The sequence below is a fragment of the Mastomys coucha genome, unplaced genomic scaffold (genome assembly GCF_008632895.1).
Source record: "Mastomys coucha isolate ucsf_1 unplaced genomic scaffold, UCSF_Mcou_1 pScaffold21, whole genome shotgun sequence".
Lineage (NCBI taxonomy): Eukaryota > Metazoa > Chordata > Mammalia > Rodentia > Muridae > Mastomys > Mastomys coucha.
The window spans coordinates 115,154,520-115,171,357 of record NW_022196904.1 but is presented as its reverse complement, the minus strand read 5'-3'; the positions used below and the strand labels follow the sequence as shown (position 1 = coordinate 115,171,357).

Here is a 16,838-nt window from a genome sequence, read left to right as displayed (position 1 = left end):
CTGAGTTATTACTGTGTGTTATTATCTGGGCTTCTCTTAATTCCAATTGACCAGCCCCAGGATCATGTTTTCTTGACTCCTTGACCCATAGTGTCTTTTTTTTCTCCTTCCCCTTTTTCCATCTCTTGGTTCTCCTTCAACCCCCAAGCCTGGGAACTCTCAGCCCAGCCTTTGTCTCTTCTGCTCAGCTACTAGGCCCTTGAGGTGCCTGGAGGTCACTACTTCTTGAATCTGGTTTGGGAACACATTAGTCCATGTTGTGCCTTTTCTATTTGGATATTCAGGAGCTTTATTTTTTTCCTTTTGTATGTCTGTTTGAAGGATTGGCATCTTGTGGGTCCTTTAAAAAATTGATTAAAAGAATGGTTGCTGGTGGTGAACTTGTAGTGTGCCACACACACCCCTGCTCCCCAATTCCTTTTCTTAATCCCAGGTGGAAACTCAAGTCTCCGAGCATCTATTCATTCAAAGCACATTGAACTGATGTCAACTGGATATTAAGTTTGTAATCAGGGACATATCTTGTGTACTTGCCCTGCATTTTATGCCTATAAATAAATAAAACAGTCTGAGAACAGGTCTAAGACAGGTGGGCATATATGCCTACTTTAAACTGTGGCAGTTCAGGGGCTTAAGTGTTTTTGAAAGTCTTTCAGCCACCTTTAATTCCAAAACATTTTTCATCACCTCAGAAAGTAACCACGAGTCTACAATTCTGTCCTCCAGTCCCTGGCAACCACTAATCTACTTTTTGTCCATAGGGATTTGTTTGTTTTGAACCTTTCATAAAGTGTTATTATCATATCATATGATCTTTTATGTATGGCTCTCTTCACCTAACAGGATTCTCTAGGCTTATCCATGGTATAACAAGTATTTGGAGGGGACAGTTTTTTGTTTGTTAGCTTTTAGACAAAGCCTCACTATGTAGCTCTGTCCTGCATGGAATTCACTGTGTAGACTAGGATGGCTTCAAACTCAGAGACCCACATTCCTTTCGCATCCCAAGTCCTGGGATTAAAGGCTTGTACCAGCACACCTGGCCTTAGGGAGGATTTTTATGAGCATCTGTGGTGATGTAGTATGCCAGGCTCTGGCAGGGTGCACAAAGAATCAAAACAAGTCCTGTGTTTTGGGAGTTGTAGTAGATGGACCATGTGGAGGTAAAACTAAGCTGTTAGGAATACTACCTCGGGCCTAGGACAGCTGAGTGGAAATGGAAAGGACAGACAGGTAGCGGTCAGTGGAAAGGGAAGGCTGAGATTTAGAAGAAGAGAGCAGAGTGGCGGTGAGGAAGGAGGTTGGTGTGTATTGAAGACACAGCAGATGGATGGGCCAGTATTGCAGAAGACTGGATCAGGTATGGCTGGGAAACGGGTTGTCTAGAGGTCAGGTGCCAAGACCTGTAGGCTGTGCTGCTTACTTAGTGTCTTGGTTAGGGTTTCATTGCTGGGAACCACAGGACAGAGTCTAGGCTGTTTTGAGATTTTGTTTGCCAGTGCAATTAATCTAAACCTTGTTAGCCTCACACAGATTCTTCCAGAAAGGGCAAAAAGCAGCCACATTCTTTACCAAAATGTCACAAGAGTGATTTCTAAAATTCTTTGAAATCTCTTGAGCCAGGCCCCCAGTGTTCAAATCCCCCTCAGCACCAATGTCTTCCATATTCCTACTAGGATGGCCCATTAATCCCACTTACAGCATTCCACTGCTTTCCTAATCCAGAGTCCCCAAATCCACATTCCTCTAAAACAACAACAACAACACCCCCCAAAAAACAAACAAACAAACAAAAACCCAAAAACCCTAAAACAAAAACCAGTCAGGCCTATCACAGCGATACCTCAGTCCCTGGTACTAACTTACGTCTTAGTTAGGGTTTTACTGCTATTCAGACACCATGACCAAGGTGACTCTTACAAAGGGACACCATTTAATTGGGGCTGGCATTCAGGTTCAGAGGTTCAGTCCATTATCAAGCCAGGAGCATGGCAATGTGTAGGCAGACATGGTGCTGGAGAAGGAGCTGAGAGTTCTACATTTTGAGCCAAGGCAGCAAGGAGACTGACTTCCACAATAGGCAGAGCTTGAGCATAGGAGACCTAAAAGCCTGTCCCTCCAGTGACACTTTCTCCAACAAGGTAACACCTACTTTAACAAGGCCACACCTCCTAATAGTGTCACTTCCCATGGGCCAAGTATTCAAACACATGAGTCTATGGAGACCATACCTATTCAAACCACCACACCCAGTAAGGAAGGTATTGGGATCATTGGTAGATTTGCAGGAGTAAAGAGCTGAGTTTGGGGTGTGTAAGTGGTTTGACCCAGGAAGCATTTGGATATAATGATCTGTGACTGGATTCCTTACCTGCTTTCATATAATAATTGAGCTTGTGTGTAGAATCAAATAAGTTTTGGACTGGGAGACATTTGGTTGAAGCCACAACAGCAGACAGTTTCTCCAGTAGAGAGAGAGTAAAATAGGAGAAGAAGGTCAGTGAGGGAAGTAGAGGAATGATAAACAATCTAAATGGTGGATGGGCAGAGGATGTCAGTAATGATGGATGACAGAGACTCAGAACCAGAGAAAAGCTGAGAAAATGACACCACATGCCAGAGAAGGGTTTGGATAGTGTCTCAGAATGCAGAGATGTTCAGGGAGGATAAGTGTGAAAGTGACCCTTGGTAGACATAGTGATCATGAGCAAGGTTGGAGAAACAGTGAGGAGAACCCATACTGCAAGGGTCAGATGGAGCAGTAGCCGTGCTGCACTAGGGCAGAACTGCAAAACAGAGCTGTAGATGTGGTTGAGTGTTAAAGTTCTTGGTGCACAAACAAGGAGAATAGAGTTCAGATCCCCAGGACCCACACAAATGCTGGCTGGGTGGGGGGCCCCCACCTGTAATTTCAGCCTCAGCTCCCAGAGCAAGTTTCCTAGGAATACCAGGAAAGAGGCTCTGCCTCAAAAGAGTAAGGTGGAAGAGCAATCAAGGAAGAGTCTCAGCATCAGTCTTGGGCCTTTACATGCACATGCTCATATACATGTAAACATGTGCACCGTATACAGAGAAAGGGATTTGTGAATATTGATATTTGATTGTTGTATCAGGTTTTTTAATTTTGATTTTTGTATGTGGGACTTAGTATCTCTCAAATTGTTTCTTTTTTTTGGTAGGTATCTTGGAAACTGTCTGGGACAAACACAGTGTTACTGCTGCCACCCCACCACCATCCCCGACATCAGGAGAAAGTGGTATGGTCTGCTGCCCTCTATGGTCTTTCTGGCTAAATGCAGTTTGGGTCTCAGCTGGGAATTGCAGTAGCTAATCTAGCTAGGATGCAGATGTTGATTCTTCCTAACATAACATAAGCTGTACTGCTTATGTTTTCTGAGGAGCTAGCTTTCTGTTTTCTTCTGAATATTTGTACTTTCTAATACAGTGTTTTGAACAGCAAATTTTGCTTCTTGCTTGTCTGTCATGAAGATGACACTTTTAATCTTGGGCTGGTCACTTCTGCTCTGCCAATTTATTATTAAAACTTTTTACACTTATTTATTTTGTGCACAATGTCTGTGTAGAGGCCAGAGGACAGCTTTCAGAAGCTGGGGATCAAACTCAGGTTGCCAGGCTTGTTGAGCTGTCTTGCTTGCCCCCCTGCCAGTTTATAATTGCCGACCCTTCTACTTTGTTACATCTTTGTTCCTCGGCTGTTTTGTTTGTTCTGAATTTGTTAAAAGCTGAGACTTGAGATGACATAGGGAGAAAAAACTGTCTTTTCTATTGACTGGGACAAAGGTCATATTGCTAGGGCAAATTGAGGACCAGTGTGCGGTAGTGTTGAATTTACATTATTCATGTAAATAATTGAGGATGTAAGAGTAATTCAGTGAAGTCTCTAAACAGTGGGTAAGTAATTCTGCTTACACCAGATGGCTACAGATGCTTTCCAGGTGGAGCACAGCCTGGAGCTAGCACATTTCTTTCTGTCCTATAAAAGCTGGTGTGATAATAAGAGACATTTTTGCATTTCTCCACCCCCTTTAAGAAGTGGGATATTGAATTAAACCTCTAAGCCCTAGGCTGTTGATACAGCTTGTTGACATGTGTCTTGGTTAGGGTTTTACTGCTGTGAACAGACATCATGACTACGGCAACTCTTATAAGGACAACATTTACTTGGGGCTGGCTCACAGTTTCAGAGGTTCAGTCCATTATCATCATGGTGGGAGCATGGCAGTGTCCAGGCAGATAGGGGCTGAAGGAGCTGAGGTTCCATTTCTTACTCCAAAGGCAGCATGGAGAAGACTGACTTCTAGGCAGCTAGGACAAGGATCTTAAAGCCCACACCCACAGTGATACCCCTACTCCAACAAGGCCACCCCTACTCCAACAAGGCCACACCTCCTAAGAGTGCCATTCTCTGGGCCAAACATATACAAACCATCACAACATGGGACTTGGGATTCTTGTAGACATCCTGTAAAACTGAGAACACACCATGGTTTTGAGTTTAGGGCTACTCATAGAATACTCCTTTTCAATCTGCATGTCATACTCAGATTAAAAACCATTAGTCATTTTTCACAGTACTTAGACATAGAATTCTAGAGCTTATATCAAGCCTTTAGTAATGGGTAAACTTTGTGCTTAGTGGCTCTCTTCAGGTATTTTCAGTGGCTAAGCAGATACACATTTTTCAGTATTTGAATGAGTAAAAAGAAGTGTTGTGGATGTAAAGAGAAGTGAAGTTTTGTAGCAATACTTAAATTTAAAAAGTTTAAGCTGTCAGTACAGGTAATGAACTTGCTTATAATTATGCTCCACAGCCTATAGCACTTGAATCATCATAGTGTATGTGTGGTCTTGTTCAGTTCACGTGTGTATGTGTGTGTGTGTGTGTGTGTGTGTGTGTGTGTGTGTGTGTATGTGTGTATGTGTGTATGTGCCATGTTGCACATGCGCAGCTCAAAGGACAACTTTTCACTTTCTACCTTACTCAAAGCATGCTGTCTTGTTTCTGTGCTGTGCTGCACATTGCAAGTTAGCTGGCCCCTATGCTTCTAGGTGATTCTCCTGTCTCTAACTCCGAACTTGCCATAGGAGTGCTGGAATTATAGATGTGTATACTGCATTTGGCTTTTATATAGTTTCTGGGAATTACTCTGAGGTTAGGGTTCTATGGGTGATTCTTCTACCCACTAATCTATTTCCTTAACTTTCAGTTTTTGTTTTGTTTGCTTGTTTGTTTTTGGTAAACTAACTGTGCCTGCCTCTGCTTCAGTCTCATCAACCCAGAAGACAATTTTGTTGGTTCTCTCCTTTTACCATATGGGTCCTGGGGATTGAACTTAGATTGTCAGTACCCTTAGGCTTGGCAGGAAGGACATTGACTTTCTGAGACATTGTATCCCCACTTTACCTCCCTCCTTCCCTCCTTCCCTCCCTCTCTTCTCCCCTCCCTCCCTCCCTCCCTCTCCCCCTCTCTCTCTCTCTCTCTGTGAGTGTTTGTGTCTGTGTTTAATTCCCTTTCAAGCCTGTTCTCTCATTTCCCCTTTTCCAAAACAAACATTCAACTGTATATAACGTGTAGCCTCTTTGTGAAAACTGGTTGGTGTCCATATATTTGCTGTGTGAACAATATGGTAGTATTGTACTCTGATGCTATTTGCCCTGTGCCTTTAGACATAAACTTCTACATGGTTGTTGTATGAGGTACATTTCCTCAGTATTTTGTTTGTCTTCTGGCTTTACTAAGGAGCCTAGATTGCTTCCAGCTGCCCCAATACAAGAGCCTCTATCTGTCCCTCATAGAGTTGTGTGAGAGTTGCTTTGAAATATGCTAGGAATTGACAGTAGTGGTGACAGTATTCCAGGGGGCCAGATTTTGTGGCAGAGCTATGTGAGTATTCCTGTACCTTTTCTTGCCTCACTTGACATTTGCCAATAGTGCTATTTTTCTTTGTTGCTTGTTAGATTGCATTTTCTAATGCCCGAGCTCGCATATCTTCACAAGCTAGCTGATCTTAATGCATTTCTAAAATTGTTTCTTCATACCCACTACCTGTTTGAATATGTAGATGCTACTAGTGGTGGGCAATAGTCCTTCTTAATGTTTGCAATTTTAGGGTTTTTTTTTTGGTGTTAGGAATTGTGGCTGACTTCTGATAGTCCGCTGTCCTCCTGGTTACATCCTTTTCATTGACAAACTATTATTTGATGATATGCTGTTCAACTCATTGGTATTTTTTTCATCGAGGTTTGTGTTTTGATTGTTTAATCTCTCTTCTCTTACTGTGGTCAGATTTTCATGTTCCATTCATTGTTTCTCTTATGAAGCTTTGTCTTGGTTTAAGCCTGTAACTCACTTGGTCTGTAATTTTATATTTTGGTGTTTTGGTGTTATCTTTAAAATATAAAGCTTATTGGTTTTAGATTTTGCTTTCATGGTGACTAAAGTGTTTTGGGAAAAGGAGAATTCATTGCAGTGTTTCAAGAGGTTTGGTATGGGGTGTCGTAAAAGCATGTTTTGAATTTCCAGGTGATTTACTGAGTAACCTGTTGCAGAGTCCTAGTTCAACCAAACTGCTGCACCAACCCATCCCCATCCTGGATGTGGAGAGTGAGTATGTCTGTTCCCTGGCCTTGGAATGCCTGGCCCACCTCTTCAGTTGGATTCCTCTGTCTGCCAGCATCACCCCATCCCTCCTCACCACTATCTTCCACTTTGCTCGATTTGGCTGCGATACCCGAGCCAGAAAAATGGCGTCAGTGAATGGCAGCAGCCAGAACTGTGTTTTGGGTCAGGAGCGTGGCCGACTTGGGGTCTTGGCCATGTCCTGCATCAATGAACTCATGTCCAAGAACTGTGTGCCTATGGAATTTGAGGAATACTTATTGCGAATGTTTCAACAAACCTTCTACCTCCTGCAAAAAATCACCAAGGATAACAATGCCCACACGGTGAAGAGCAGGCTAGAGGAACTCGATGAGAGGTAATGAGAACAGGCGGGAGTCGTGCCTGGGAAAGGGCCTGGCTGCTTGTCACACCATGTCATGTGGTGTCTGTAATCCCCTTTGGTTTCAGAATATGGGGCTACCGATAAAGATAGAAAGGTAGGTGTTCCAGAATGTTCAGACTGAACTAGAAGGGCTTGGGTGGTTAAGGGAAGTGAACTGAGTGTGAAAGTGCTGGTGTAGTGTGTAGGCCTGTCGTCTCTTTCCCCATCCATCCTCCTCCTATCCTGTCCATGCTCTGTCCCTCTTCCTCACTGTCTGTCTGCAGGTCTCATGTGTGCAGGAAGTGAGAGTGCGGCTCCTTCATAGGCAAGAACAGAAGCGGTCTGCTGAGGTACAGGGTTACATCACCCTTCTCACTTGCTACTGCTTTTTGGTTTTCACTATTGGACTTGTCCTGAGTGGGTATCTTGCAGCATATAGGAATGCTCGTAGTATTTTGAGTTTCACATAAATAATAGTTGTTGATCCAAGATAGGAGACATCTTCGGGTAGGTATGGTTTAGAGGCATATACCTGAATTGCATTGCTTGGTTACTGCCCTCTTAACCTAAAATTCCCCAAACCCATTTTTCTTGAGTATGAAAGATGACCTTAGTGAAGTAAATAGTCTGAGTCAAGGTCTCTTTATTACCATTGCAGGTGATATTATCTCTAACTTACGGCTTTCTGACTCTCCCCTCCACCTCCAGTGGTACTAGGGCCTTGTGTCTGCCAGGCAAGTCTTCCTGCCACACACAACATGGAATGTGCTCATGCAGCATAGAAGTGAGGCTACAACAACGTCTTTGCTAAACATGGTGCAACTGCTATATAAAGATGAAGGGCAACTGTCAATTTGTGTTTCTAACAATCATGTAGGCTGTTGAAGTGTCAAAGCATTTGCAGTGTATTTCATTAGTAAATAGTTATAGACTTCCTAGTGCAACTTGATTGTTATTAAGTGATAAATGACCTTAGTTCTTTGCTTTGTTTAGAATAGGTGTGGTAGGCTGTAAAGTTAGCTGCCCCAAGTCAAGAGAGTTTTGTTGTTTTAAATGGGGAGTTTTAAATTTTTCTGGTTAAAAATTGAGTGGAAGGTTGGTTTGATTTGATTCATTGAAAATAAGCTTTTTGTAACATTTGTTTTTTTTTTTTAAATAGTCAAAAACTACTCATGATCCAATAGGATCTTTTCTCAATAAAATGTTTGTTACATTCATTTATTTTGTGGTTGGGTGTAGGCACATTCTGTGTTGTGTGTGTAGAAATGAGAATTGCTAGAATTGGTTTTCTTTTCCACCACGTGGGTCCCTGGGATCAAATTTGGATTGATCATCAGTTTTGCTAGTAAGTGTCTTTACCTGAGCCATCTTTCCACCACCAGTAGGATTTCCCCCTTATTATTTAGTAGTACCTTTCTGTATGAATTGAAATGTCTCACAATTCACACAATCTCATATCCTTTCTAGCATTGCTAAAGAAAGGCCATCTTGTCTTCATGTGTTAATAAAAATGTCTATAACTGCTTATACCAACTGTGTTGTTTTGACTTGTCCTGGATCCGAAGTGAAAGCTGAGAGGTGCCTGGAAGCAGAAAGGTGACAGAAACCAGTGTGTGCTTGCTTCCTGGCTCTTGGTCCCTAACTAATTCTAAACTATTAATTGGTGGTCAGATATTTTGGAGCTGCTTAACCTAGGTCCTTGGCTTTTCTCTTCCTCCTGCCCTTGTCTAACTTTGTTCATTAGCACCTGTACCAGGGGGGTGGGCCAGGGGAAAAGTGAGGTACAATCATATCCCTAGTGTCAGCTGTGCAGGAGCCTGGTTCTTGTTTGGTTGGGGTCCCTTTCTTTTTTTTGGACAAGATCTCAATACCCCCTCCTTAGCCTGGAATTTGCTGTGTAGCTCAGCCTGGCCTTGAACTTGTGGCATCCCTCCTAACCTAGCTTTACTGGGTGGTTAGGATTAACCGCATGAGTCCCCATATATAGCTTGCATTTTAAAATTTGGGTGAAAGATTAAAGTAAACGTGAGATCTCTGGGTACTTTTCTTTTATGGCTAACAAGTGTAACTTCTTTAAGATCAGTAAGCTGACTGGCTGTTGTCTCTGAAGATCCATGTAAAAACCATGAAACAATACATATGTTGAGTAAGAAATAAGGGCATGCTGTCCCTAGGAGTCTCTGGAGGTTGCAGAGAGAAGGTGCTTTGTACTTTGCTTTCTCAAGATCAGTTTTAGTGCTGGGCCTGTGGCTCACACTTGTAACCCCCAGCACTAGGGAGGAAAAGGGAGGAGAGCCAGGCAGGAGGGTCACTGATGGTTTGATGCAGCCTGGTCTACATAATTCCAGGCCTCCCAGAGCTGCGTAGCAGCACCCTGTCTTAAAAAACAAAAAGTCCCAGCCAGATGATTTAATATTTAATGCCTTACTGTATGAGCCAGACATCTAGAAGCCAGGCAGGATGGTTGGCCTAACTAAGGGAAGCAGGTCCCAGGAACAGCAGGAGACGTTGGATTTCTGGGCCAGTTTGGTTCTTCTGAAAGGTGGTTGTCTTTTTCCCTTTTGCTATTTCATATATCTCTGCTTTTTGCAGTTAATGATTTCAGAATTGCTTTTATACATGAGTTAATATTCAGCCAAGTCCTAGTATATCTAGATTTTTTTGGGTCTTTGAAATGGGAAGGCATGTCCAAATCTCACTCTCAATCACTTTTGGTATTGGGGCTTAAAATGCCAGTTTCTAAAACATGAAAGTGCTTAATAACAGAAATCTCTTACCTTATAACCGGGACTGACTCACTCAGCTGTGAATTGACTTGGGGATTATGGGTGAACTGAGGTGCTACTCCATAGTGCCCAGGAAGGGCACTGTATGGGGAGCGAGTGGTAGCATCCTCTGCCAGGAGGTGGCTGAGGGATCTTGGAGGGTCATTTTACTCTTGGAACCTCACCTACAAAATGGAAGCGTGAGACTAATTGCCTCCTTATAGTCTTCCTCCCTTGGACAGTAGATGTGCAGTTCTTCATTAATTCTGGGTGTCAGAGGGGAGGACAGAAACTAGATTGTGAGCCTCACCATATTTATGTAGATGCTGTCCCCTCTGGATAGACTTGTTCTGTCTCTGCCTAGTGCATTTTAACTTAATATCAGCCTCCAAGCAAAGACCTGATTGTTCTAGGTTTGCCAGATTTGAAGAAATCTCATCTCCCCAGCTGCACCTTTTAGCAGCAGCTCTTTTCCCTTAAGTGGGTCCTAACACTAATGCGTGAGAAATAGCTGGGAGCTTGAGTTTGTGACAAACAGGGCGGATGGTGTCTGAGGATTAAAGCTGCTTTTCTGCTGTGTTTCAGGTGATAATGGAATGAAGGGTTGCCTGTCTCGTAGGTAATTGTTGCAGGCCTTTGTGTTTTTAACTGGAAATGTATGTTTGTATAGTTCTGTACTGAGAAAGAGTTTGATTGAATTTAACTTTTCTTCTAAAGGTAGCTCTATTTCTTATGCCACCCTTTGTCTTCTTGTTTTGTGTAGCTACATTGAGAAGTTTACTGACTTTCTGCGGCTCTTCGTGAGTGTTCACCTAAGAAGAATCGAGTCCTATTCCCAGTTCCCTGTGGTGGAGTTCTTGACCCTTCTGTTCAAGTATACGTTTCATCAGGTAAAGCACCCAAACTGGCCTTCCTTTCCTAAACAGAGGACTTCCTTCTTATTTCTAGGAGAAAGACTCCCCTCCCCTAGCATTTATAGGAGACTTTGCTATAGGAAGAGTAATACATTCAGTCTTTGTAAGAGCCCTGTGCTATAGCTCTGGCTTTTTTTCTGTATAATCTCCATTTTATAGGTAAAGAGACTGAGGCACAGAGAACAGGTGCTGGGGCCATACAGTTCTTTGTGGAGCCAGGCTTGAAGTCTATCGTCCTATCTCATTATTGTGCTACATAAGCAGAATAGAGGAAATGTCCGAGGTTAGGACCTTTCCTACTATCTTGTTTTTTGAGTTTTTAATATAATTACTTCATTTCCCCTTTCCTTTTCTTTCCTTCAAACCCTCTTATATACCATTGCTTGTTCTCCTTCAAACTCTGGGCCCTTGTCCCCCAATCAGTTGTTGTTGTGGTTGTTGGTGTGTGTTTGTGTGTTCCTAAATACATAAAGGGCTTTCTTTCTGTTATGCAGCTGCTACTAAAGTTCTTTAAAAGACTATGGTAAGACACTCATGAGTTAAGTTTGAGTGACACCCAGTGTTGTTCCCATTTAACAAAAGTTCTTGGAGTTCCTTTTAGATTTTAGGAGCAAGATACATAACCTTTTGCATAGCCCTGAATGTCCTTGTTTGTGGTAATCTTTTTGACCTCAGCCTCCTTCAGGACTATGAGTATAGTTATTTATTAGCCCTTCTGGCAAATGCTTGTCTTTACTGATTTTTGCATCCCAGTTACTCACTACTGTATAAACACACACATAGGTTCTAAAACGCTTAGTTAAGGTATAGTTTTACATGCCATGAATCCTCTCACTGTATCTGAAGATCTCAGTGAATTGAGTATTCTGTGGCCATCACTGCAGTCTACTTTTAATACTCCTTTTGCCTCTTTGTGTGTGTTTTTAAAACAGACTTTTCATTAAAGTATGGCATACGTCTTAGTTGCTGTTGCATGGTGGAGACACTATGACCAAGACTTTTAAAAGAAACCATTTAATTGGGGGCTTACTTATAGTTTCAGAGACTCTTGATCATATCAGGGAACATGATGGCAGGTGGCCAGGCATGGCACTGGGGAAGTAGTTGAGAACTTACATCTGATTCACAAATTGTAGGCAGAGAGAGAGCAAAAGTGGGCCTGATGTGGGCTTTTGAAAACTCAAAGGCCACCTTCAGTGACACACCTCCTCCAATAAGGATGCTCTTCCAAATCCTTCCTAAACAGTCCACCAACTAGGAAACAAATATTCAAATGTATGAGCCCATAGGGACCATTCTCATTTAAAGCACCATAGCACAAATACAAAAAAAAAAAACAAAACCCCACACATCAACCATACATGCAGTTTGATTTTTTTTTCCCCAGATGAGTACAGCCCCCAGAGCTACCATTCATGTTAAGAATATACTAGCCACCAGAGATCTCTATAATGTGCTTCCCTTACCCACTCCTCTCCTGCCTTTTCTCTAGAATAACCCCAGTTCTATCTTAACAATTCAGGTTAATTTTGCCTATTCTAGAGTTTCTTTGAAGGAAAGCTTATGATGTATATTTATTTGTTCAGGCTTTTTGCTTGACATTGTGCTTGAGGTATAACTGTTGCATGCAGTGCTTTGTTCATAATCATTGTCTACTACTAGATGGGAACCCATTCTGCTGATTTGGGCCTTTTTGGTTTTAGGGAACCATGAATCATGGACCAAACAGTCTTTTTTGTTTTGTTTTGACTTGCTATGGAGCTGAGTATGACCTTGAGCTCTTGAGCTCCCTACCTCCACCTTTCAAGTGCTGATACTACAATTGTGTATCACAATTGTGTCTTAAAAACTGGAATACCTAGAAGTGACAGTGAGCTGAACCATTCCTGGGAGCAGACAGTGGACAAGGAGGTCATAGAGGAGCACCCAAGCTGAGGAAGTGTCAGGGTAGAGGGGACAGTACCTGCAGAGCCAGAGGAGAAACATCCTGTGTGCACCAGACCACTTGGGGCAGGGGGGAGTGAGGCTAGAGGACCCAATGAAGAGACTGTCGGAGGTGAGGATGGAGGGAGAGCGCAGCTTCTGTGATGGCAGAGTTTTGAGACAGATTCAGAGATATCTAAGAGCATTTGAAAGAAGGTGAGTCGGGTGTCAGTTAGTCTGTAGCTTACTTAACTGGAGCAAAAAGAAGGGCTAAAGAGCTAGTGCTGAGGTCAGAAAATAGGGCTTATATGGGAAAAAGGAGCAAGAAAATCTTAAAACTCACTTGGACTCAGTTCTGTGTATAAGCTCTGGTTATTTTTGTTCAGTCTGTGCCCCAGCATAACTCATTTTTTATTTCTGTGGCTTTCAATGTTCTCATCTCAGAAGATGGACTGTGAACTACAATGGGGATAATGCAGGGCCATCCCCAGTGTGTATCTCTCAGTAGACTTGTATGTGTTTTCCATTGAACTGATGGTGATAGTTTTATATATTTGTATGTCATTTACAATTGAGAAAAAAGAGTTGGACATGGTCAAGAAGCAAACAATCCTCCTTCTCTCCCTTTACTTGGGAAATTGTTGTCAGCCAGCTTGCTTCTGTTCTTCAGGCTTCCCATAAAAGAACCTTCCTTTTAGATGCAAGCCGACTAGCTGTGGGAGAGTAAGCTTGAGGTTTGGGCTGTGCTGAGCACCAACCTGAGGTACAGCAGATGTTCTGTGCTGGCTTACTGTAGGAAAGGTAGAGCTGAGCATTAACTTTTCCTGGGAAGATGGGAATAAATGTCTGCTCACCGCAGATATGGCCCAATAACAGACCAAATTAAAATTTCACCACTCGATTTGGTGAATTGCCAAAGACCAGCCTCAGCTTGGAGAGGGGTTCTGAGGAAGGGGTATTCGGGAGCTGTGAAAGAAGGACTCAAAGTCAGTCACAGAGTACAAGCTGACAGCCTGTGTCTGCTTGAGACAGCTCTCCAGAGATTTCCAGACAGCTCAGCTCTCACAGACCAAACCTCAGTCTTTTATTTGCATATTAATTCAGTCTTCAACCTCGGGTTCCCTTTTGATTATCCTACCAACCAGCATTTTTTTTATCTTACCCCTTGACTCCTAGGAAAGGACAACAAGCACATTTTTCTTAACATTGCAGATGAATTCAGTGATCTGCCTGCCTTTGTAAGCACAGGCAATAAGCTAGCTGGGTGGGATCCAGCTCTGAGATCACCATTCCCACAACACCTGGACCTAAATTCTCTGTTCCAGGCTGACCTTGAACTCAGGAATCTGCTTGCCTTTGTATCTTTCTGACAAGCTGGCTCATAGTGCAGCTGCTTCTATTCTTTTGGTCCATGAAGCTGTCCCTCATGTAATTCATATTGCATCCTTATATTTTGCATAGTTGAGAAATCCTGTTTATATATTTTTGAACTCATGTTTTCAGAGTTCTTTCCCACAGTCTTAAGGGCTGTCCCAAAGGTCACAGCACTTACTTTACCATTTTTACTAAGGACATAGACACACACCCTTGCCTCCTGGATGATTATCACAGAATCATTAATCATGGCAGAGAGAACATTCCCCAGTAACCTTGGCAGGGAGAATATTTCCCAAAGGAGGAACATGAAGTTTTATATATATATAAATAAAAAAGCCACATACCTAGCAACTAACAACACTCATGGAGGCCCATGCCCCACTAGCTCTGCTCCAGGGGGTGGGAGCCATGTCACAGCATCCCTTTCATGACCATGCAGGACTCGACAGTGAACTTATAGATTTATTGGGATTGGTTACAGATTTATAGACAAGAGGTTATTTATAGGAGTGTGGGTGACCCTCAAACAGCTACATCACTGTAAACTTCCACCCCATTATGGATAGTGACTACATGGAAGCTGTATCATAGGATCCCTTTTCGGTTAGCATTTTACTTCCTATATAGTCTAGCATGTCCCAAGATCATTTGCAATTGTTGGGGGAAGAGGGGAGTAATGGCTAGACTCCTAGGTAAGGGTTCTAGACTTTTTTCCCCCTCTAACTGCTTAGAAATGTCTATAGCTCCATTGCTATGTATAAATCTGGCTGTCACTATATTCTGCTCATTAGTAGCTATGGCTACTGTTCTAGTTAGCTTTCTGCCGCTGTAATAAACACCACTATAACACGGAGAGGAAAGGGTCTATTTGTTTTATAGGTTATAGTCTACTTAAGGAAAACCAAGGCGGGAACTCAAGAAGAGCCTTAAGCCGAAACCCCAGAGGAATGCTGCTTATTGGCTTGCTCAGTTATCTTTCTTAAACCTCCCAGTCTCACCTGCTTATGGATGGCACAGCTCACAGTGAACTGAGTGTTTCTGCATCAGTTAACAATAAGAAAATGCCCCACAGACATGGCCACAGGTCAGTCTGATCTGGACAGTTCTCCCTTTCACAAGTGACTAGGTTTGTGTCAGGTTGACTGCTGAAGTTAACTGACAACTACTAGGCTGTGTTGTCCAGTATTTATTTATTTATTTATTTATTTATTTATTTATTTATTTATTATGTATATTATTATTTTATTTTTGGTGTGTGGGGGGTATGTGTGCATGTTAACTTGACATAAGCTGGAATCATCTAGAAGAAGGAAGCTCCAAAGTGCCTCCATAAAATTGATCTGTAGTAGGCAAGCCTGTGGGGCATTTTCTTGACTGGTAGTTGAGATGGCAGGGCCTAGCCTACTATGGGTGGTGCTATCTGGCTAGGTTGTTCTAGGGTATATATGAGAATAACTGAGCAAGCCAGGAGGAGCAAGTGAGTAAGCAGCCTTCTTCCATGGCTGCTGCTCTAGTCAGTTCCTGCCTCCAGGTTCCTGCCCTGACTTCCCTCAGTGATGGAGGAGAGTGACCTGAGAACTATATGCTGAAATAGACCTTTCCCGCTCCAAGTTGTTTTGTCATGGTGTTTTATTATAGCAAAGAAACCCTAACTGTGGCACCAACAAAGTTAATCTCTACACCAAGATGGCATCATGTTATGACTGGAGTAAAAGAACACCATATAACACTTGCTGTACATTAAGGCCAGGCTAGAGTGCAGGTTTGGGGGGATTTAAAAAGAAAATACAGGAGGCGTCCTCAGAATCCCCAGTTCTGTGCTCACTAACAGTGTGCTCTTTACTTTGTCACAGCCTACTGTTTATGAAGTGGGAAGGGTTTCTTTTTGCTTAGACTATATTGCGGCGTATACTTGATAATGTCATTTCTCAGATCCATAGACGTTATGGTAATATAAAACCTTTCAAAAGGAACAGTTTGACAAGGCTGGTGTCTTTCTTCAGCTGCTGCTTCTTTTCTGCTCCATTCCCGCCTTCTTCTTCTTCTTCTGCAGTCCTGTGACTGCTTCTTACCATCTACTTGCCTCCATTGTGACTCCTTTGACTGCTGTGCCTCCTGGGAATCTGTAAGGCTGAGATTTCTGTCTTCCAGCTCCTTATCTCACTGTGTCCTCACCAGATTCCTCATTTCCTTTTGTTTCTTCCCCAAAGCTATATCTGGGGTGGCACAGGACCAGGATTGGGCTCTGGACTGGAAGCTGAAGTTCTCATTCTATCCCTTAGCTGTTCTGCCAACTTGGGCAGGCAACTTCACTTTTGGGCGTTGGGTTTCAAAACTGTAAAATATAAAGATACCAGTGTATACTTTCTAGGGGTGCTATAAAGACTGATGCAAATGGTGATGTGACCAATTAGCCCTAGACTCAGAAAAGTAAATCTGAATATAGTTAATAAACAGAACAGAGAGGGTTCTGAACATGTGAGTGATTCCAAAAGTCAGCTCAGCCTGTCCTCTGGATCCATGGCTGTCATCAAAGGACAGCACATAGGCAGCCTGTGGGCAGTGATTCCATCAGATGCAGAAGTGATGGATAGTGCTTCCAGCTGTGCACTGATAGGGCTAGAAAGGCACCTGTTTCTAGCCGTAGCCATGTGTCTGCACATTCTTGAGCACATTGCGTGCAGGCATAAAGCCATACAGTTTGTTTATTTGTTTGTTTGTAGTGGCTTTTAGAAAACATTTCCATAGCTTGGCAGTGGTCGCGAAAGTCTTTAATCCCAGCACTTGGGAGGCAGAGGCAGGTGGATTTCTGAGTTCGAGGCCAGCATGGTCTAGAGTGAATTCCAGGACAGCCA

General features: G+C 42.8%; 1 protein-coding gene across 4 annotated transcripts in view; it reads left to right on the top strand.

Moving 5' to 3' along the window:
* Positions 1–16,838, top strand: part of Xpo6 (exportin 6) — a 97,359-nt gene that overhangs the window by 39,659 nt on the left and 40,862 nt on the right. For all 4 annotated transcript variants that reach the window (XM_031388238.1, XM_031388235.1, XM_031388234.1 and 1 more), the window contains exons 6-8: positions 3,180–3,257; positions 6,545–6,998; positions 10,533–10,659. In XM_031388238.1, coding sequence (XP_031244098.1) covers positions 3,180–3,257; positions 6,545–6,998; positions 10,533–10,659 — 659 coding nt within the window. The remainder of the gene's footprint in view (positions 1–3,179; positions 3,258–6,544; positions 6,999–10,532; positions 10,660–16,838) is intronic.